The 21,311-nt window shown below is 38.0% G+C and overlaps 1 protein-coding gene across 8 annotated transcripts in view; it reads left to right on the forward strand.

Moving 5' to 3' along the window:
* The first annotated feature begins 7,244 nt into the window (after positions 1–7,244).
* The window catches only part of LOC127663060 (acrosomal protein KIAA1210-like), a 52,776-nt gene continuing 38,709 nt past the window's right edge, over positions 7,245–21,311 (forward strand). For 4 of the 8 annotated variants that reach the window (XM_052154468.1, XM_052154470.1, XM_052154471.1 and 1 more), the window contains exon 1: positions 15,219–15,444. Coding sequence is in view for 2 of the 8 variants with exons in the window: in XM_052154471.1 (XP_052010431.1) it covers positions 15,410–15,444 (35 nt within the window). In the remaining 6 variants the exon portion in view is untranslated. Of the gene's footprint in view, positions 7,485–15,218; positions 15,445–21,311 lie in introns of those variants that run through there. The other 4 variants (XM_052154467.1, XM_052154469.1, XM_052154473.1 and 1 more) reach the window with 2 other exon arrangements.

Below are 21,311 nucleotides of genomic sequence, written 5' to 3' on the forward strand. Positions count from 1 at the left end.
GGCAGTTCTGCAGATGGAAGTGCCTCGTTTATGAAAGAGGTCAACAGAGAATGGCCTAGTTCAAACTGACAAAGTCTTCAGTAACTCAGATAACCGCTCTGCACAATTGTGGTGAGAAGAATAGCCTATCAGAATGGTTTTAGTGGCACGATGGGCAACTACACATTATTAGACAGATAGTTTTAATGTTGTGGCTGTTCGGTGTTTATTTAATCACTGGAGTCCTATGGATTACTTTTATGTTTACTTAATGTGATTTTTGTAGCTACAAAAGGTCTGATTATCATTCAATTTCATTGCATGGACCTTTAGAGCTGAGATAGTCTTCTAAAAACTTTGTGTTCAGTAGAAGACAGAAATTCATACACAACTAGGATAGCATGAGGGTGAGTAAATGATGGGAGAATATTCATTTTTGGGTAAACTATCCCTTTAAGTCCCTGTTTACTATACATTCTCCTCCCTATCCAGTAGGTGGTGAAATGCACAAAGAATGTGATTCACCAAAAACTGAAGAAAAAGAATGTGAAAAAGAAGTGAAAGTGTGTATGTATATATTTTTTTATATATATAGTTTTATATTGAACAAGGTAGTTGAAATTTGACATTTCATTGGCACGAGTGTTAACATGTCCAAAAATATTAGTGGTGGACCATGCATTAACAGTCTAGGCCTTCAGTGTGATTCATGCCATTAAGAAAACACAGTTTAACAATGAATAAGACACCTTATGCCTTTGGGCATCATACATCATGTTGCAGCAAACTAATAATACCAATTGACATTTTGAAAACACATCCACGCATGAAAGCCTGAACTTGAAATGACACTTAATGCTCAAGCAAGCCTAATTTTAACTGCAGCATGACTGTTTGTGAAATGAATGTCTCCCGAACAGACATTCAAAAATCATAATTTTTCATATGAATCTACAACCAAGGAGGTCTATAATACCTGGTCTATATAATCTATCTAATAATATTTGCGATTTAAATGTTCCTTGCAATAAATGTAATTATGTCAGGATACACGGTTATGCTGTGTTCCATTCAAGTACGATGTGGGATATTCCTACTTGATATCTCTGACCATAAATGCATTACATTCCCCGATATTCGAAACTGCAATGCTCCCGTTAGCTTAGCATGGGTTTGACTCTCATTAAAGATGTCTCCTAGCAACCCAACTGATAAACAATGCTAGCGCTAGCAATTGTGCTTCAGGTAAACGATTATAATTTACCATGTTTTATACACCTGTTTCTACAGGCGTTTGTTAAACAAGCTTTAATATCATTTAATGTGGAAACAAACTCATTTATCGATATTACTTAATAAAGTGAATGTTTAACACTTTCTATATTATGAGTGTCAACAGGTTTGTGTGACATCATGCCCCTGCATCTCACGAAATCGGAGTTGAGAATTTCTGCTCAAGCCTACAAGTTGTAATTCTGAATTAAAGATACATTCCATTCCACTTTTCCTAGTACAATGTTGTAAAATCCGTCTTTCCGAGTTGAATGGAATGCAGCACTACTTTCCAAAACCGGATCTGACAGCGAATGCTCAAGCAGCCTTACACTTAGAAAACTCCTGATGTTGCTATAACAATGCAAACAGCACTTACCAATTTACTTGATGTGAAAATCAGTCCTTCTTACCTGTTTAATAAATGAAGCAATCACACGGTCATTCAGAACATCTCCTGTTTTTAAATCCATAAGGATCTCTTTCTCAATGGTGATGGCTGCAGTAATGGCAATGTCACGCTCTTCGCTTTCAAATTACATCAATTAAAGTGTGATTGAGTCACTCAAGACCAGCTAGAAGGCCTTGACCGGGACATATCCTAAAGATCACACCCACCAAGAACAAATAAATCAATCTGATTGGCTGATGAATCTGACAATCTGACTTTAGTTGCCCATTCATTTGCAGTGTTGATGGATTCTGCAGAAATTCTGAAGGCATGAGGAGGTGGAGCTCAGACTCATGTGTTGCTTTGGGCATGTGATTTGTGAAACAGTTATCACACTTTGCTTGTAAGCATCAAGGAATAAATTCTGACTGGATAAACTCTTCGTTTTTCTTTATTTGTTTGTAGATTAATACTTACGCAAAAGGTGATTGAGAATGAAAGGATGAAAAATATTTATTTATTTGGCATGTTAGGCCAGCAGAGAAGGCTTTGCTGGCCCTGAGAATTCGCCACTGAAAAACATAAATTATCTTTTCCCACAGCCTTGTATTTAATTTGTTTTCACTTCCTCCTGTGCTCTGCACCTTGCACAGTCATGACTTTCTTTTGTCATCTCGAAAGCAGTGACTTCTTGGTAAGACTTGTACTTACTTATACTATATTCCTAGCCTCCGCCCGATAAGCCTGCCTATTTATGATGCACTGGCTTATGTGTGCTGTTCAGTAATTACATGACTAATAAATAGGGGATTCCAGATTTTGCAACCTTTACACTTATAAGAATATTAAACATTTTCGATTTTTGAGTGTAGTGCGTAAATGCACTGCATAATTAAGTTATTTACTGGGCTTTAGGTGATATTTTCCATATTGTAGGATGGTTTGGGTGACCATAGCAATTGCTTTGGCCTTATGCAGGTTGGTTAAAGAATGTGTCTATTTCATTTATTTTTTTATTATAATGCTGGGCACAGGTAGATTTAAGATAAGCATTATACTCTGTCAGAGTGTCCATAAAATGAGGGTCAAGGTGTTTAGACAGAAGTTTAGACTGAAGCTGCCAATCATCCATGCAAAACATTTCATCACTAAAAAGGAACATTGTGCAATATAATAATTGTTTTACTTTACATGACCTAAACATTCTGAAGAACATTTCCTCATGAGCATACATACCAATAAGCAGATTCAGCTTCTTGTGGGGGGGGGGCAGAGTGAGCCTGGTCCACCCAATCAGGAGATTGGCCCATCCGCCCCCCCATAACAACCAATCACAAAATTGGTGCAATGTTCAATTCAGCTCCAGATTTTCTATTCTTTTTTTTAAGTGTAGGCTGTCGAAACAATAGCCTCATTCACCTCGCTACCTTTGCCGTTAACAAACGTGCTGCAATATAACAAAGCAATATTAATAACGATACTGTAGTTTTAACAGTCAGTAAACATATTACTAAACACTTGTACATTAAACAAAGCACAACATGCACAGATTACTTATTCCTAAAGGACAAAAGAAAAGAACTTTGGCTCACCAGGACACAGCTACCACCTCTTCCATTTGCGGCAACGAGGTCGGAGAAATAGTTGGATCACGTTCAACGGCATCTTCGGATGGTGTCAAAAACACAATTACACCTACACAAAAATGCAGCAATTCTGTCCTAAATGATTTAAACAAGGCAAATCCTCATCAGCCAGCTCTGAAATCATACCCCTGAACACATCTCGGAGGGAGAGATGTTTTTCGGCCACTTGGTATCAGTCACGACTATGGCTTGAATATTCTGTAGAGCATGACGCATGCTTTTGTTTTCCATGTCGAGTATTTGGTGTTGCCAGGCTCATTTACAAGCCTCAACCGTGTGGGCAGAATTTTGCCACCGACTGGTGTCAGGGGAGACCGTAACAAGTTTACTCGGCCCCTAATAGATAGAAAATAATCTATATTACATAAAAAGTGTGGCAGGTTTTGTGTCAATGAGCTTCCACTACGTGGAGATCGGGTAACATTTCACAATTATGAGGATTGCATAGCTGTGGGGCTTTTTGCCAAGCTGTTTAAATACACGTTGGAAAAAGATTAATACCTCGCTGACATTACGTAAAATATGCCAGAAAATGCAAAGTACACTTCCAAAACCATCCAGAATGAAGTGAATTGAAATTTTGGCATCCATGGTTAAGTGATGTCACAAGGGATCGGTGCAACATTGAAAATGTGTCTGTTGTAATCTGCTTTGTGTGCAATGGTGTGCCAGAGGAACATCTTATTGGCTTGTTAGGACTACAGAAGCTTGATGCAGATTATATCACCACCGAAATATTAAGACACTTGTCTCATACAGGATTCAGTTCTGACAATATACTGAGCCAGTGTTATGATGGAGCATCAGTGATGATTAAGGTGCGAGGCAGTTTTCAGGCTTTATTGCAAAAAAGGTTGGGCAGGCATATCCCCTACATCCACTGCTATAACCACCAGTTTCACCTGTCCATCATACATGCAATTCAAAGTGAACCTTGTGCCAAAAGATTGTCAGGCACCCTTTACTCTTTTTTAGACATTATTTTGTCTGTCAGAGGTAAAGTTGCCCATATCTCAAGAGGTTGTTAGAAATCACAAAATGGACAAGTCATTTTGAAGTTACTAAATGTGTTGTGGAGGATGAGGAAGTCATTTTTGACATTCTTTCAAAGGTTTCCGATGATAACAATACCTTGGTTGACCTTGCAAAAGAAGCTTCTGGGCTCCTCTCTCAGCTGAAGTGACACATTTCTTAAGTTGGCAAATTTCTGATTCATCTTCTTGCCATTTTGAAACCAGCCAATGCCATCAGTCTCACCGTGTTTATTTGTGCAGTGCAGCTGAAGTATTGCAGGTATCTCTTAGTGCTCTGAGAAATCTCAGAGAAAATGACAGTCAATTGCAGCAGTACTGCACAGGCATGTCTACTGATGAGCTCTCACCAAAGCTTATAAGGACTATTAATCCCTACTATGCTGACTCTGTCATTTTATCATATATAGGGCAAGAGGGGCAGTCAGGCTCTGAATGTTCCACTGAAGCTCTAAAGTGACAGATGTTAAACATTGTTTATACAGATGTATCAGAGGTGGAAAACAGGTTTTCCCACAAATAATTTAGAGCTAATTCAAGGCCTCTCATGTTTGATTGCAAAATCCAACATCCAGCCTTTCTGTAGTCTTGCAAGGGTTGCAAAAAGTGAGCTACATAGTAAAATCCTTGTTGCCAGACCAATGCTGACCAAAAAGCTTCTAACTGATGCACTTGCAGGAATACAAAGATGCATTTCCAGGTCTTCATAATCTGTATGTGTCTGCCCGGGCATTTCTACTGCTACACGTGAGAGCTCATTCTCCAGTCTGGCAAGAATTTTTACACTGTTTCGCCGAACAATGCTTCACGAGAGGAACAAAAATCTTGTACTTTTAGCTCGTGAAAAATCAATAACACATGAACTGGACATGGATGATTTTGTGACCAAATTTTCTAAAACAAGCAGAAAGCTGTTGTAAATATTATATTATCAAGTGATATCAGTAGTTTGATGCACAGTCTCGGAACTGCACCTGTTGTGATAAAATCTACAGTTACTAAATTGTTACAAAATCTGTTATAGAGGACAATAAAATGATATTAAAAACAGAAAAAATAAAAGAAAGAAAGAAAAACAAAGCATAAAAAAAAAATAACTTTCATCAAGACAAACATTATGTTGGCTTGAGAAAGACAGAGATAGATAGATTAATTACATTACATTTATGCATTTGGCAGACGCTTTTATCCAAAGTGACTTACAGTGCACTTATTACAGGGACAATCCCCCCAGAGCAACCTGGAGTTAAGTGCCTTGCTCAAGGGCCTAACAGTGGCATCTTGGTGGTGCTGGGGCTTGAACCCCCAACCTTCTGGTCAGTAACCCTGAGCCTCAACCACTGAGCCACCACTGCCCCTAATTACAGATTATTAAAGGAATCACAGATTATTCCAATAGCGGTAATACATGTAAACATGTAAAACGTGCTAAATATCTAAAGAAAAACAGAACGAAAGTGGCTATAACTCACCCAAAGTGTCACATATTCACTAGACACCACTTAGCGGAAAGACATACATACACACACACGCGCACACAAACAGACATTGCTGGATCTGGGCCTGCAAATTAGCTTTTATTGCACCACACAAACCAAGTCTTTGTGCATGTAAAAGCCTGAACTACAGTGGCACAAATTAGCAAGGCAAATAAAAGCTGAAAACACAATGACAAATTAAGCCACAACACAGCAAAATTATCAGAAAAGGCTTAATTTTGTCTTAATATTGTTGTGCTTTTTTGTTGTGCTGTGGCTTCATTTCATTGTGTGGTTCGTGTTTTCAGCTTTTATTTGCCTTGTTAATTGTGTTATGCTGTGCACCCCTGGGTCACCATAATGAACCCTCTTAATTATTGGTTAATTTGAAGAGAGCTTTCTTGTGTCCAACTATCGTGTGAATTTCGATATAAAACTACTATTCCAGTTTATTAAAGTGTTTGATTTTTTCTCCAATGTTTCATTGCTGACGTTTCTTTCAGGTTGACAATTGCAACCACACTATTGTAGGTGAATGGGACAGTAAGCAGCATATCACACAAGCAAGTGAGATACTCATCGGCTATGTTCAAACAATTAAAAAAAAACTTTTCGAAGTGGACACAAGAGCAATGCTTTAAAGGTCAAATCTTTTAATAGAAGGGTGGATTAATTGATCGATATGTCTATATATTTATTCTGATGCCTTTGTAGAAACTTGGCAGAGTGAGATTCTACAAAAGTGTTATGAACTATATTCATACATAAATGTAATTAGAATATCCTCATCCAGTTTGGTCAAGGACGTGTTTCATGTCTGTTTCAGAGGGAATATCAGCCTACAATGCAGATGTGAAGAATGTTCATTCTTATGAGCATATGGATGTTGGCACAAAAGGAGGAGACTATGCCAATGATGTTGTTGCCAGAGCCCAGTGGTTCAAAAGCAAAAGTTACTAAAGAGAAGCCATTTTTGACCTGAATAAGTGAAATCAATCCACTGGTAGAAGAAAAAATACATAGTTTGATGAAAAATGTAATTAAAATAACTATATTGGGAAGATTATTTAAATAGAAATTAGGATAGAATTAGATTGCCGATACAAGCTTACCATTTAAAAAATGTGGGGTGTTTTAAAAGTAGACTGTTTTTATATTTTGCTTGCTTTAGCTTTTGTTTCTGTATCTTCTCTTACACTTCAACTACAAGTTTATGCTGCTAAATGATACAGTGCATGATGATGATGATGAGTTGAAATAAACCCCATTTATTCACTCAAATCCTGTGTCTGTCAAGTATTACAACTTTTTATATGAACAATCTTTCCATATTCTCAGAAGAATGACCATACTCTTCATTGTATCTTCCAAGTGGCTTTTTCAACTCTCCGCGATAGAGGGCGATGTTAAATGGGATCATTCACTCAAGAGAGTTTCGAATGAAATCAGTGAGAATCCCTGATGTTTCGCACGCATAAGGATGACCAAATAACGCTAGGATTTCATTGACTTTGTAAGTACACGTCTGTGCCATAGCGTTAAGAAGCCTCTTTGGTTTTATTGAGGTTCTTCGTCAGTTTTGAGCCATCGCTGCTTGGACGAAGCTTCTGGTTGTTGTGAAGTTTGCGAAGCAAATATCTCCATCTCATTCCGCTAAGTGGTATCGAGTGAATATGTGACTATTTGGGTGAGTTATAGCCACTTTCGTTCTGTTTTGTTTTTGTTATTTAGCGAGTTCTACGTGTTTATATGTATTACCGCTATTGGAATAATCTGATATTCCTTTAATAATATGTGGACAAATATTATTTTGGAATCTTCTAATGGTACTTAAATAACATAAATATTCCGTGCAACGAGCTGTCAAAACGCAAATCCAGAAATATTTTCGCGATTTTACCTGAATGCACGTCTCAACATTATGACGTAATGTTCAATAACACCCGCAACGTCGAAATACTCTTGTTGTGGCCAGTTATTAATTCATTTATTTAAACTGCTTATTTCTACCTCAGTTTCACGTAAATCATTGCTTTTATTTTCTCGTCATATTTAACCCTCAGAGACCTGCGATGCAGAAATTGCAACGGTTACAGCAATAACAGCAGTTTTGGTGGGAAAATTGCATATTGATTAGCATAGGTTGCCAAAATCACACAATTGTCGCCTCAAAGCAAATTGTAATCAAGATTTCCCCATAGACTGCCATTATTTCAAAAGTCACACAAAATTCACCCCAAACAAAATATGCTTCCTACAAAGGCACTCATGAGGAAAATAAATAAATAATAATAATAATAATAAAAATAGGCTATCAAATCTCTGTGCTTGGGTCTTTGATAGTTAACCTTTAGAAAACCAGAAATACAATAATAAAGATAGAAAACCATTAAAATATCATATGCATTTCATCATGACTTACATAACAGTGTGTTATTGTGAAGATGTATATATAGATCAGTATAAATTTGGGTGCACATAAAATCAGCATTGTGGTAATGTAAATACTCCCAGTGTCTTTGTAAACTGTGTGGATTTTGCAGAATAGAACATTTGGATAGAAATCATTATTGGCAAACACTGGCCCAATAAATATTTTAGTCTTCAAAATCTCTAGAATTTCTTTTGGGCAGTGTAAAACTTTTATAAGATTCTTGGATTTTTAAATAAGACTGAGAAGCTACAAGGAAAGTAAAATGAAAAGGAAATTTATGTTAATAAGATACCTACGTATTGGAACATTTTTGTGACACCTTTGAAAAATAGCTTTTCTGAAGTCTGGGAAAATGTATTAATGTAGATGGCAGTTTTAATAACCATCACCTTGCCTGCGCAAACAAATGATACACCTCTTGTTTACTGTGAAGTTGTTATTCTGTACTGCCTTGTGATCACTGTGTTTTGCTTCATGCACAGATTAAGGGAATCATTACCATTTTGGATTGAGTTTATGTCTGCCTTGTGATGTAGTTGCTTTCTGCAAGTCAGAAGTGTGCTCTCTGTAAAGAACAGATCATATTCGTCTTTGAATGTCCTACATAAACAAAACTAGATTTCCAACATGTGTAAAAATTCTGACATACTGTAAGGTATATTAAAAAAGGAATGAAGCTAAATGCTTCATCTGATACTTTGTTGAAGACAAGAGATGGCCCTATTAATAACTTTCTGCATCTCAGAAAGTAATGGACACCTCCAAGCGTGGCTGGGGCACCGTGTGCAACAGGCACACAGCCGTCGGACTTTGGAGTGGTCCGCGACTGTGTTGGCACATCAACTGCCTCGAGTTGCTGGCAGTATTAATTGCCCTGTGGAGGCTTTTGCCATTTATCCGGGGCAAGTACGGGTTAATCCAGACAGACAACACAGCGATGGTTGCGTATATCAACCACCAAGGCGGCCTTCACTCTCGTCGAATGTCGCAACTCGTCCGCCGTCTCCTCCTCTTCTCGACTCAAGTCGTTGCGGGCCACTCGTATCCTGGACAAACTCAACAGCACAGCAGACGCGCTGTCATGGTCCAGCTGATTTGGAGTCGATTTGGTTAAGCACAGGTGGACCTGTTTGCTTCCTGGGAATCCTCCCACTACCCGCTCTGGTATTCCCTGGGCGAGGCTGTCCTCGGAACAGATGAGCTGGTGCACAGATGAGCTGGCACACATCTGGCCCCAAGGGCTATGCAAGTATGCGTTCCCCCCAGTGAGCCTATTTGCACAGATGTTGTGCAAAGTCAGGGAGGACAAGGAGTATGTCGTCCTCATAGCACCTTACTGGCCCACCCAGACTTGGTTCTCGGACCTCACGCTCCTCGCGACAGCTTGCATATCTACTTGGATCCCACGCAGAGCTTTAGAAGCTCCGAGCAGCTCTTTGTCTGCTTTGGTGGACAGCAGAAAGGAAGAGCTTTCTCCAAACAGAGGATCACCCACTGGGTCATTGACGGGGTCACTATGGCATATCACACCCAAGATGTGCCGCCCCCCGTGGGGCTGCGTGCCCATTCTACCAGAGGTGTAGCGGCCTCCTGGGCTCTGACAATGGCGCCTCTTTCACAGACATTTCTAGAGCAGCAGGCTGGGCAACACCTAACACCTTTGCAAGGTTCTACAACCTCTGGGTTGAGCCGGTTTCATCCTGTGTGTTGTCAGGTTCAGGGAAGCTGGCCGGGTGTACCGCTTGCACATAGTGCCTTTCCCCTCCCTTGAGGCGAAGACGTGCGCTTCTCCTAGTCACGTTCACAAAAGTGTGGACCCTGGATGTCCTTCCGCTTTAGCCCTGTGGCTGGTGAGTTTTGGGAGAATCTCGCCACCGGCCCAGTACGTGTTTCAATTAGTGTCAATTGGTAACCCAGTGTGATGTATTTTCCACAAAAGGCTTTCCCCATTGGTAAACCGTGTCTTCCTTGGGCATTTGGGAAGGATCTACCATGGGACCCTTACACATGTTGTGATTCCGATTGGATTTAGGAAGACCATGTGACATATTCCCACTCTAAAGCCCCCCGCTCCTCTTCGGTGTCCTCTTCTTTGGAGGGACACCCCCCGACGTGGAACTTATATGGCCCCCAGCTGAACGATTTTGTTCCTTTTGGGGAGAAAAGAGAAGAGATCGTGGCTGGGTCAGCCGGTCCTTATTATTTGGCCAGTCGACTTGTCCCCTACGTGCAGGGGACCATCTGACGCCTAAGAGTGTGTTGGGGGAGGTTACGTGATGGCCTGGTGTGCTGGCTACGAGGCACAAAGAGCTCTGCCCGTCTCGCACTGCCATTCTGCTTAACACAGCTCAGTAGTTGTGGCGTTTTCTATTGCGACTTCATCGACACAACGTCTCGTTACCTCCATCAGGGCGTTTTACCAGTTCATTAAACACCGATGACCATGTGTTCAAAGTGCCTGTATGTATCCCATAAAGTATATTTTCTTTATGAGCCACTTTAATTGTACTATTGTGTCTGCAAATTAACTTTAGATAGAAAAGTATTGTAAAAACCAGGGTGCAATTATTTAATTATCGTCATCTCATTAGGAGATAATAAAGTTGAAGATAATCATTTGGAAACTTCCCTCCAGAATCGCCACACACAGAGTATTAAAGAGCCTGGAAAATGAGTGGGATACAAAGTTAACTGGTCACAGACAGAGGAAAAGAGCAACTGAAGGGGGCTTTTAATAGGTCAAGCTGTGCGGAACCAGCTGGATCCTTTTTCATTGTAAGAGTGAAGGACTTGTTTGGGCTGCTCTGGGCTTTGTCTTAGAAGTCCTTTCTCATTTGAAGATTAAGTTTGCATAAGGATAGACTTTGCATGCAGTATGTTACAGTATATATGGTTTCGGGAAGATTACATAAAATACTTTCAAAGTACTTCTAAAACTACTTTTAAAAGCCTTTTACTATTTGTTTTAATGAACGTGTGTGGCTTTTATGTCCTCATTTTAATTAATAAAAAAAGTATAAAAAATCCTACATGGATTATTTATACGTCTAAAAATTCATTAAAACCCTGTAGGACCATTTAAAATGAACTAGTGTGGTTATAAATGGTGCAAAGGAAATGGTGACCAGTTATGATGTAAGATGAACACTTTCCCTTATATATTTGTATAAATGTAACCTAAAGTCTTGATGCTAATTAATACAAATATCCAGGGGCACATTATGCATCAAGTATCCTGAAGTTTTAAAGATTTCAGGTCATCTCTCTAGACGTTTTCCCACTTTTCAGGCCTGTGTGCTGAGCCGAGGGTATCATTTTTGGGGTTATTTACAGTTTGGCATACATGTCCTTAATTAGAGTGCCGGGTAGAGTGCTGGCTCAGTAGATGTGTTCCAGATGTTGGCTGGAATTCAGAGAGTTTTGTAAAGAAAAGAAACTGTTCTCTGCAGGGGATGGCTGAAGAAACTTGAGTCAGAGGGAACTTTTTAAGGGAATTGACAGAATTGAATTGGGGGTGAGGGGTGCTTTCTAGGTATAAATATTCATGAATGTGTCTGTAGAAGAAAGTAGTCAAATTTGTTTAGGCTGAATTTGTGCTTGTAGATGACTGTTCTTCTAGAGCGATGATTACTATTACCTCTTTTTGACTTGTGATGGTTAATTTGTGATGATACTAAAGGAAATGTCTGGGTTCGACAAGCAATGCTTTATTGATAGCTTTTGTGGCATAATGTTGATTGCCACAAAACATTATTTCGACTCGCCCTACCTTTTCTATAAAAAAGCAAAAATCAAATAAATTGCATATAAGTAGACAGAAAAAATTATTAAGATTAGACAACAAGCATATTGTTGTCTTGTGGCTAACTTTGGAACAGTGAGCATTTATATGTTTATGGATTGGCCCCTTTCACTTCCATTGTATGTGCCTCATTGTAACCTTGTTTTTTTTATGAAAAGAAGTGATGAGTCGGATTTATTTTGGTTGTAACTTTATGCCTTTCTGTCAATAGAGCTTAACTTGGATTGAAACCATAATATTTCCTTAAATAGTTGGTAGTTGATACATCATGTTCCATGGACATTGTTGAATCTACATCAAAATACAATTTAAGATATACAGTATATGTAAGTTAAGATACATATGTCTATTTAATGAAAAGTGTATATTTAAGTGCTTTAACTGGATTCTTTGAACTTTCTAATAATTTTGAATCACCTTTTTCCTTCAATAGTACATTTAAAATGGGCCTGTGGTGTTATTTCTAAAAGTACAAATATTCTGTGTTGTTTCCAAAATATTCTGTGTTTGTTTAATATGAAGTCATAAAAGCTGCATAAATAATAGTAATAACAGCACGAAATGGTGTTTAAATGTCACACTGCAAGACACTTTCCAAAAAAACATTCATGTCAACTACCCAAGAAAGAAGCCGTTTAGAAGGAAGTCAAGGATGTTTGAAGGAGTATTGTATGCTGAACATCAAGCAACCATACACAATGACTTCGACACAATGAATCTGCAGAGAATGCTAAATTAATGGTTACACTTTACAATACAGTTGTACTCGTTAACATTAGCTGACTACATTAGTTACTATGAACTAACAATGAACAATACTATTTCAGCACTTATCAATGTTGGTCAATGTTGGTTTCAACATACACTGGTGGCCAAAAGTTTGAAATAATGTACAGACTTTGTTCAATGGAAAGAAACTGGCATTCAACTGATCACAATGTATATTCAGGACATTAATAATATGAAAAATTACTATTACAATTTGAAATACATTTCAGAACTTCTTAAACTACTTCAAAGAGTTCTAATCAAAAAATCCTCCACGTGCAGCAATGACAGTTTTGTAGATCCTTGGCATTCTAGCTGTCAGTTTGTCCAGATACTCCAGATTCTTGTAGAAATTGCCATATGTGGCTGTCTTGTCGGGCACTTCTCATGCACCTTACAATCTAGCTGATCCCACAAAAGCTCAATGGGGTTAAGATCCATCACACTCTTTTCCAATTATCTGTTGTCCAATGTCTGTGTTTCTTTGCCCTCTCTAACCATTTCTTGTTGTTTTTCTGTTTCAAAAGTGGCTCTTTCTTTGCAATTCTTCCCATAAGGCCTTCACTCCTGAGTCTTCTCTTTACTGTTGTACATGAAACTGGTGTTGAGCAGGTAGAATTCAATGAAGCTGTCAGCTGAGGAAATGGGAGGGCTCTATTTCTCAATATAGAGACTCTGAGGTACTTATCCTCTTGTTTAGTTGTACATCTGGCCTTGCACATCTCTTTCTGTCCTTGTTACAGCCAGTTGTCCTTGGTCTTTGAAGACTGTTGTGTACACCTTTGTATGAAATCTTAAGATTTTTGGCCATTTCAAGTATTGTATAGCCTTCATTCCTCAAAACAATGATTAACTGACAAGTTTCTAGAGAAAGCTGTTTCTTTTTGACCTAATATTGACGTTAAGACATGCCAGTCATAATGTGGCAACTCAAAAACAAGCACAAAGACAATGTTAGGCTTCATTTAACGAACCAAATAGCTTTCAACTGTGTTTGATATAATGGAAAGTGATTGTCTAGTACCAAATTAGCAATTTAGCATGATTACTCATGGATAAAGTGTTGGAGTGATGGCTGCTGGAAATGAGGCCTGTCTAGATTTGACTTTAGACTTTTTTCAAATAGTGATGTGCTGTTTTTTTTTTTGTTGTTGTTGTTTTACAGCAGTTATGTCCTGACTATAATTTGTGATCAGTTGAATGCCACTTTGGTGAATTAAAATACCAAATTCCTTCTGAAACAGCAAAATTCTGTACATTATTCCAAACCTTTGGCCGCCAGTGTAGCTATATGTTGAACTATATTTTGCATCATTAGTTGATGTTGTTAACAAATATAATCTAATGAAAATTATTGTAAAGTGTTACCATGGATGTTATGGTGACTTGGGTGTGCTGCATGCCTAAAACAAAATACACATGGGTTTATTCAAGGGTAGAGCAAAAATATCAGGAAATTCCAATCTGTCTTTTTTCATAGAAAACTGACTGACATTCCTCCCAAGCTTTCAAAAGGGGCTGTAGTAAGTGCATTGAAATTCTCCATTTGAGTTAAAAGTAATGAGATTTGAAAGTGAGAAATTGATGTCTTGTGAATATGTCTATTTATATTAGTCTAACCAATTTAATTTGAAGGAAGAATCTTCCACCATCTACTTCCTCAGAGAGACAGAGAGAGATAGAGAAACTTTTTTTTTAAAATCAGTGTTTGCCATTGTCTTTAAGAAAAAGAATTGGCCATCGCAAAGCTATGTTTACACTTTTGCCGGATACTCCTACACAATTTGCCTGAGGGGGAAGGAAAATATTCAAAACTGGCAGGGAGGCAAAAAGTTTGTGTGTACAGACTTATGGTTTGTGGTTGTGTGCACAACACAATTTCTAAAGAAAATAGGGCAAATGAAGAAGGTCCAGGTACAAAAAGGTCTTCCATTAGAGTTGGATCCAGATTTTTGATATCCATCTTTTTGTACCCTAAAACCTGGAGCCTGGCTCTTTAAAAGCCACCCTCTTCTTAAAATAAACAAATATTTACATACAAGTATTTACATGCATGAGCCAGTAACACTTTAGTCCAGCATCAACATTTGCTTTTAGCTAAGCGAAATTATTTAATTCCAAGTCATCATGAACAGTAAGTGACAAACTATAATTTTTCTACTAATCTGGTTATCTCAGTGTTTGCCATCAAAATGCCATATTTTCAACCCCCTTCAAGGCACAGCATGAGCCCCCCAGACAGTGGTATCTCCTCAGGGAACTACCCTATCTAATTATCAAATGACACCTGCCCGTGTCAACAGTAAAGCTTCTGGGGTGAGACAATAGTAGCTGAATTTGTGGATTAGGTGACGGGGGTTGGAGAAGGAAAGGGAGGGGGGAATCCAAGGCAAAAAGAGGCAGAGAGCATGCTCAGTCTTAAGAGACAGTCTACTGGAGCACACATTAATCTTTTCTTTGAAGGATACACATTCTCACAAGCTTTTTGTCTTTAATGAACACATCTGTATGGTGAGAAAGGAGATATTGATGATTTGAGGGTCGAAGATTACATTTTGGACAAAGAATGCACTGAGGAGACATTGCTTTTTGGGAGAACTTTGACACCATGGCTCAGTTTTACAACTGCTTTGGGGAAAAGACGTAAGTTGGAGCCTTTTATTCAAGGAAACTTGGTCATTTAAACTTCCACAGTGTCACTTGGAAAAGGCTTTGGCAGTGTAGTAATGCTTATCTCTTGTTAACATGCTTGTCCTGAGTTTCAGTTGGCACGGTTTGAGATAAAAAAAAATTGTTTACTAAGTACATTGGATATTATTTAGAAGCGGAGCTCTGAAAAAGATTCTTTGAATATGAATAAATGCCTTTTTTGTTGATAATGATGTGGACAAATCTGGCCAAATTATTGTTGTGATCCGTTAGAATTGTTCTACAATAGCTTCTTAGTTTAACTTGATCAATTAGGGTCTTTTTAAAGCTCTTCTATCTAATGGTCTCATGACTTTTCCAACAAGACCCTACTCATCGTTACTGGCTGGAATTCCAAGAACATTGGTGCTCATCCAGATTCATTATGCGTTTAGAAGAGAGAATGTTTTGTGTATTATTTGTTTTTAGAGGTTGCCATTTATCATTGCTCATACTGATAATCTAGCCTCGCCAAGAGAAGAATGTACAATAAGAGAGTTTGGGTCTTTCAAAAATGTTATGTTTTTGTTCCCCATTCATATATAAATGTAAAATGTGACTTTGGATAGAGACAGAAACCATGTCCTTCAGGTATTTTAAACTTCATAGGGTAGATGGGAGCCATTCATCATCCTTACATTTTGACCTACCTTGTTTTTCACACCATTTATGGTCCTTGTGCTCTTGTCAAGAGTGCAGCTCTGTTTGTATCTACACAGTGTATCTACATTGACAAGGAACTTCTCATGAAATACGAGCCCAAATGTTAATGTTCTGACCCCTCTCAGTTTTGACCTCGGTGCATTCTCTGAAGTTGTTGATGTTGTGTGGTCAATAGCCTAAACTCTTCCAAATCTCTCATCATCTTGTGCAGGAACTGTTGTTTTTAACAGACTACTGTTAACTTTTAAGACTCACAATCAATTCAGTCTGAAGTCAGTGAGAGTCTGTGTTGGCCATCAACTAGCAAATGCTCTTAATACTGAGTCACTTATTAAAGTGAGTCAATGAACTTGCACTGTAAAATGTTTTAGGCAAACTGTTCTTCTGTGGTTTACTTGTGGATTCTCCAATAATGAATCATCTTGTAGCAGATAGCCAGAATGCTCTCTCCTTATTCTGCTTGTTCATCCATGGTTGAACATTTTTCTTATTATGTGGTTGAAGCTCAGAACCACCACAAAAGTACAGAGGGTTTCAAATTATGCCTGGATTTATTACAGTTTTTATTTTCTTAAACAAAATTGCTATTGCTGCTGACTACTTTTAGTTTTTGATCTATGAATCAATACCTTTCACAAAGGGCTTACAAAAGCAACTCCTCGAGGTTTTGTAATATTAACTTAAATATCTATCAGTTTTCAAAAAACGTCATATTTCTGTGCTAGCTATGAATTCTCAACCTGACATAGTACCTGTATTTTTGCGAAGTGATTTTTATGTGGCTCGTTGTACATATCACGGCAGTGTCCTGGTGAAATGAACACTAGAGGTGCTAAAATAACAATGACTTTTATTCACTTTCGCATATAGGGCTGGCTGGGCGATATGATGATATACTGTATATACAGTATAAATTGTCAACCTATAGAGACTTTGCTATATCGTGTATATTGCGATATGAAAATATCCATGTGCACAGCGCGTGCATATCTATCAGTGGCCGTGCTTCACGTGAGATTGAAACCAGGCTTGAGCAGGGAATGAGTTGTGGCTGGTAAAATGCGCTCGTGTAGCGGCAGAATTATGCAGATCAGACAACAGCGCAAATGCGGCCACAAACCCTTTCCTGATTCTTTACCATTCTGATTTTGCGGGGCTGATTGTGACCACTCTATAGCAGAGGATGCAGCAGTCCACCGAATGTTTATTTTATTTTTAACTTTTACTGTTTGTCGAGTTCTAAATAAGGAGAAAATTGTATAAGAGAAAGTAGTTTTCACTTAAAGAGTATTTATTTAACTGACTGGATAGGCAAAAATAGCCATTACAGGATGTTTTTTTTATTATGTAAAAAAAAAACCTACATTGCAATATACTGTTATAGTGAAATAAAATTACTCGTATCATGATATGAGATTTTGGTCATATCTCCAACCCTAGTTTCACACAAATCAAAAGTAAAATGGCTGATTATTAGTTCATAAACGTACTTTTCACTTTGTTCCTCTTTGTTTTGATATCAAAACACTTTTATTATAGCGCATCACTTGTAAGGCAATACATTTTAACGTTTGCATTTGCATAACCAACTACATTTACAGGCTTGTAGGCCATAAGGTGAACTAGGAAAAAGTGGCTAGAAAATGAGTTTTGTTCCCAAACCTGGGCACTACTTTTTAAATGATTTTTTGCATAGACAAAACCATTATCGACTTTATGTTAAAAGTTCTCTGCAAAATACCCTGCAGTTTTTTGTGAAAATCCATAAATGTATATAATTGTGAATTGGAAAAAACGAAAATCTTATGCTGCTGGTTTTGTTTATAACTTTATTTATATACATTTTAGCAACACAAAATATCTCTCAAACTGACATTTGTCATGTACCTAAACACTTGAGACAGGTTTTGGTGCATTATATACTCAAGTGTGAATGTAGACCGTGAAATATGGCACATTTGTAGAAAATATGCTTCAACGTCACGGATTGGCACCAAGCAAAATTAAACATAAACATTATAAATTTAGCAAAACTGTGATCTTTTATACATCAAAATTTTCAGTAGGTACTGTGTAATCACATAAAGATACAAATATAAGCACACTTTGGCCCAAGTTGGCTGAAATGACAGAGCTACCGCACAACATGTTATTAAGTTGTGTGGTAGCTCTGTTAATAAGAGCGTTGCACTTGCAATGCAAAGGACTGAAAAGAATGGCTTGTAAGCTATAAGTGTCATAGAAGATTAGATTAGATTATATTAGATTAGATTCAACTTTATTGTCATTGTGCAAAATACAAGTACAGAGCCAATGAAATGCAGTTAGCATCTAACCAGAAGTGCAAATAGCAATATGTATATATAGTATGTGTATATATATATATATATATATATATATATATATATATATATAATGTATATATATATATGTGTATATGTAAGCATATACAATATGGGTTTTTAGTGCAAAGTTATGATGTAGAGAAGCAGAGACCAGCTCAATGCAAATGTCTATAATACAGTACAAGGTGCAAATGAAGAAGCATATACTGAAGGTGCATTGTACAGAATGAGGTATAAGTATGTGAATGTGTAAATATATGTATATGGGCGGTGGCCATAACAGTGCAAGCAGCATCAGGAGGTAGACGTTATGTGCAAGAAATGTTTAAGGGAATGTGTGAAAAAATTTAATAAATATATATAAATTAATAAAAGAAAAATACAAATCTGAAGTTCGGGTGGGATGTAGTGTTCAGCGCCTAAGTTTAGAGTTCAGTAGGCTGACAGCTGAGGGAAAGAAACTGTTCCTGAGTCTGCTGGTGCGACAGCGAAGACTCCTATAGCGTCATGAGGGAAGATGAGATGGGGATGCTCACTAATTTAGCTAATGTTGTCAACTGATTGAGCAACTGAACTGCAGCTGGCTTTAATAAACTGATTTGTGTGGTTTACTCCAGTTTCCCCATTGCTGAAAGAAATCCTTAACGATCCTTCATCCATCACCAAGCAAAGACATGTCAGAGTAGACACCATAGTTAATTTAACACAAACGAAAGTGAGGCTGTGTGGGACATAAGTACAGTACTTCATTATGTCATGCTATCTTAATATTCAGGTTCAAAACAAGTTAAGCTCAAACAACAGCATTTGTGGCATAATGTTGATTACCACAAAAATGAATTTCGGTGCCTCCTTTTTTTTTTTTTATCCCCTTTTCTCCACGATTTTGGGAATGCCCAATTCCTACTACTTACTAGGTCCTCATGGTGGCACGGTTACTCGCCTCAATCCGAGTGGTGGAGGACAAGTCTCTGTTGCCATCGCTTCTGAGACCATCAACCCGCTCATCTTTTCACGTGGCTTGCTGTGAATGACCATGTGGAGACTCACAGCATGTGGAGGCTCATGCTACTCTCCGCGATCCACGCACAACTTACCGCACGCCACATTGAGAGCGAGAACCACTTAATCGCAACCACGAGGAGGTTACCCCATGTGACTCTACCCTCCCTAACAACTGGACCAATTTGGTTGCTTAGGAGACCTGGCTGGAGTCACTCAGCACACCCTGGATTAGGACTGCACGATTTGGACAAAAAGTCACATCAATCGATGCTGATCATTTAACTTTTATCAGCAGCTCTGTCAAAACTGGTTATATGTAAACTTTCTGCTCAATGTCACTGTTAACTAAACTTTCCTGTTGGTAAAACCATAGTTGTTGCCTAGTTTTTGCTCTCAAAAATAATGTTGGTTGATTGAATAATTCAGTATACACAAAATATAATTTTAAAATATAAATGTTACTCTTTATTCTAGGCCTTAAAAACTAGTAGGCTTATACAAACTATTCTTTACTGTACATAAGATAGTCCTAAAGAATGAGGCTTAATGTCAAACTGAAGTTGAACTGATAACCCATTGGAGTAATTACATTTAAAGTGAAAATTTTGGTTAGTTTGTCACCATTTAATTTAATTATTTTTATTAATAGTTTTATTATATTTAATTTAGCAATGCATTATATTATAGTAACTAAATATTTTATATTGATTTATTATATGCATATTCCTTCCTTTTCGTTACCGTACGTTCACACCAGACGCTGCGAGAGCGTCAAATCAACCGGAAGTCATTCATTTTCAATGACAGCCAGCGTCTCTCGGCGGTGAGAAGCGGCGCGGCGAGTCTTGAGCGGCATGGGCGTCAGATGGAAGTTCAAGTGCAGTCAACATTATGGTAATGAGCTGTGACGCGTTTCGGCGGCAACCTATTGGAATACAGAAGTGCTCCGCTCTAGCGAAGTCTAGAGAACATAACCGTGTAAACTTTGGTTCCCACCAAACATTAGTTCCGAAGATAAAATGGAGGAGAAACTAATTATTGCCGTGACGGGTTTCCCTGTAATATATGACCAAGACCACAGTTATTATTACAAATCTATTTTATTTTGATAACAAACAACTATAATTTTAATTACTTTCTGCCATCGATCGATTTCTTATTTTCACATTTTAAAGAGTTCATGAGGATATACGCTACTTGTGATAGGTCAGCAAAAAGTAAATGGTCGACATGTCTGGATGTTTAAATTGCGGCCCCCTTTAAATATAGTTCACAAAACAAAGCATTCTGAACAAACGTTGCCGCCTATTTCAACTACGTCAGAGCGTCCTCAAGCGGCGAAGGCAGGGCAGCCAGAGCGAATTTTGACGCTCTTGCCGCTTCTGGTGTGAACGCACAGTTAAGTTGGATGTTGGTAATATTAGTTCCGCTTTCACTTGTTTCCGTGGGGAGTATAATAAGGGCAACACGCTCTCTCGTGAAGTAAACAAATGACATGAGAATGGAGGAAGAGATGTTGCTGGTGTGTTACTGTTAATGCTGTTTGCTCAGCAATGATTTAATAAAGATGTTTGAATTATATCCTGCATTATTATTATGATACCTGTGCCTTGCGGAGACTGAGATGCTGCTACCACAGATAATAATAAAAAAACGCTGCACGCACCTCGATTTGAGGCAGTGAGAAATGTGAAACATTTAACTTGTGTATTATTTGAGCCTTTACATTGTTTACATTGACATTTTTGCAGAATAAAAGGGTTTACAAGAGTTTACAGCATTATATCATCATGCAACTAATTTGCTAAA

The sequence above is a fragment of the Xyrauchen texanus genome, chromosome 23 (genome assembly GCF_025860055.1).
Source record: "Xyrauchen texanus isolate HMW12.3.18 chromosome 23, RBS_HiC_50CHRs, whole genome shotgun sequence".
Classification (NCBI taxonomy): Eukaryota; Metazoa; Chordata; class Actinopteri; order Cypriniformes; family Catostomidae; genus Xyrauchen; species Xyrauchen texanus.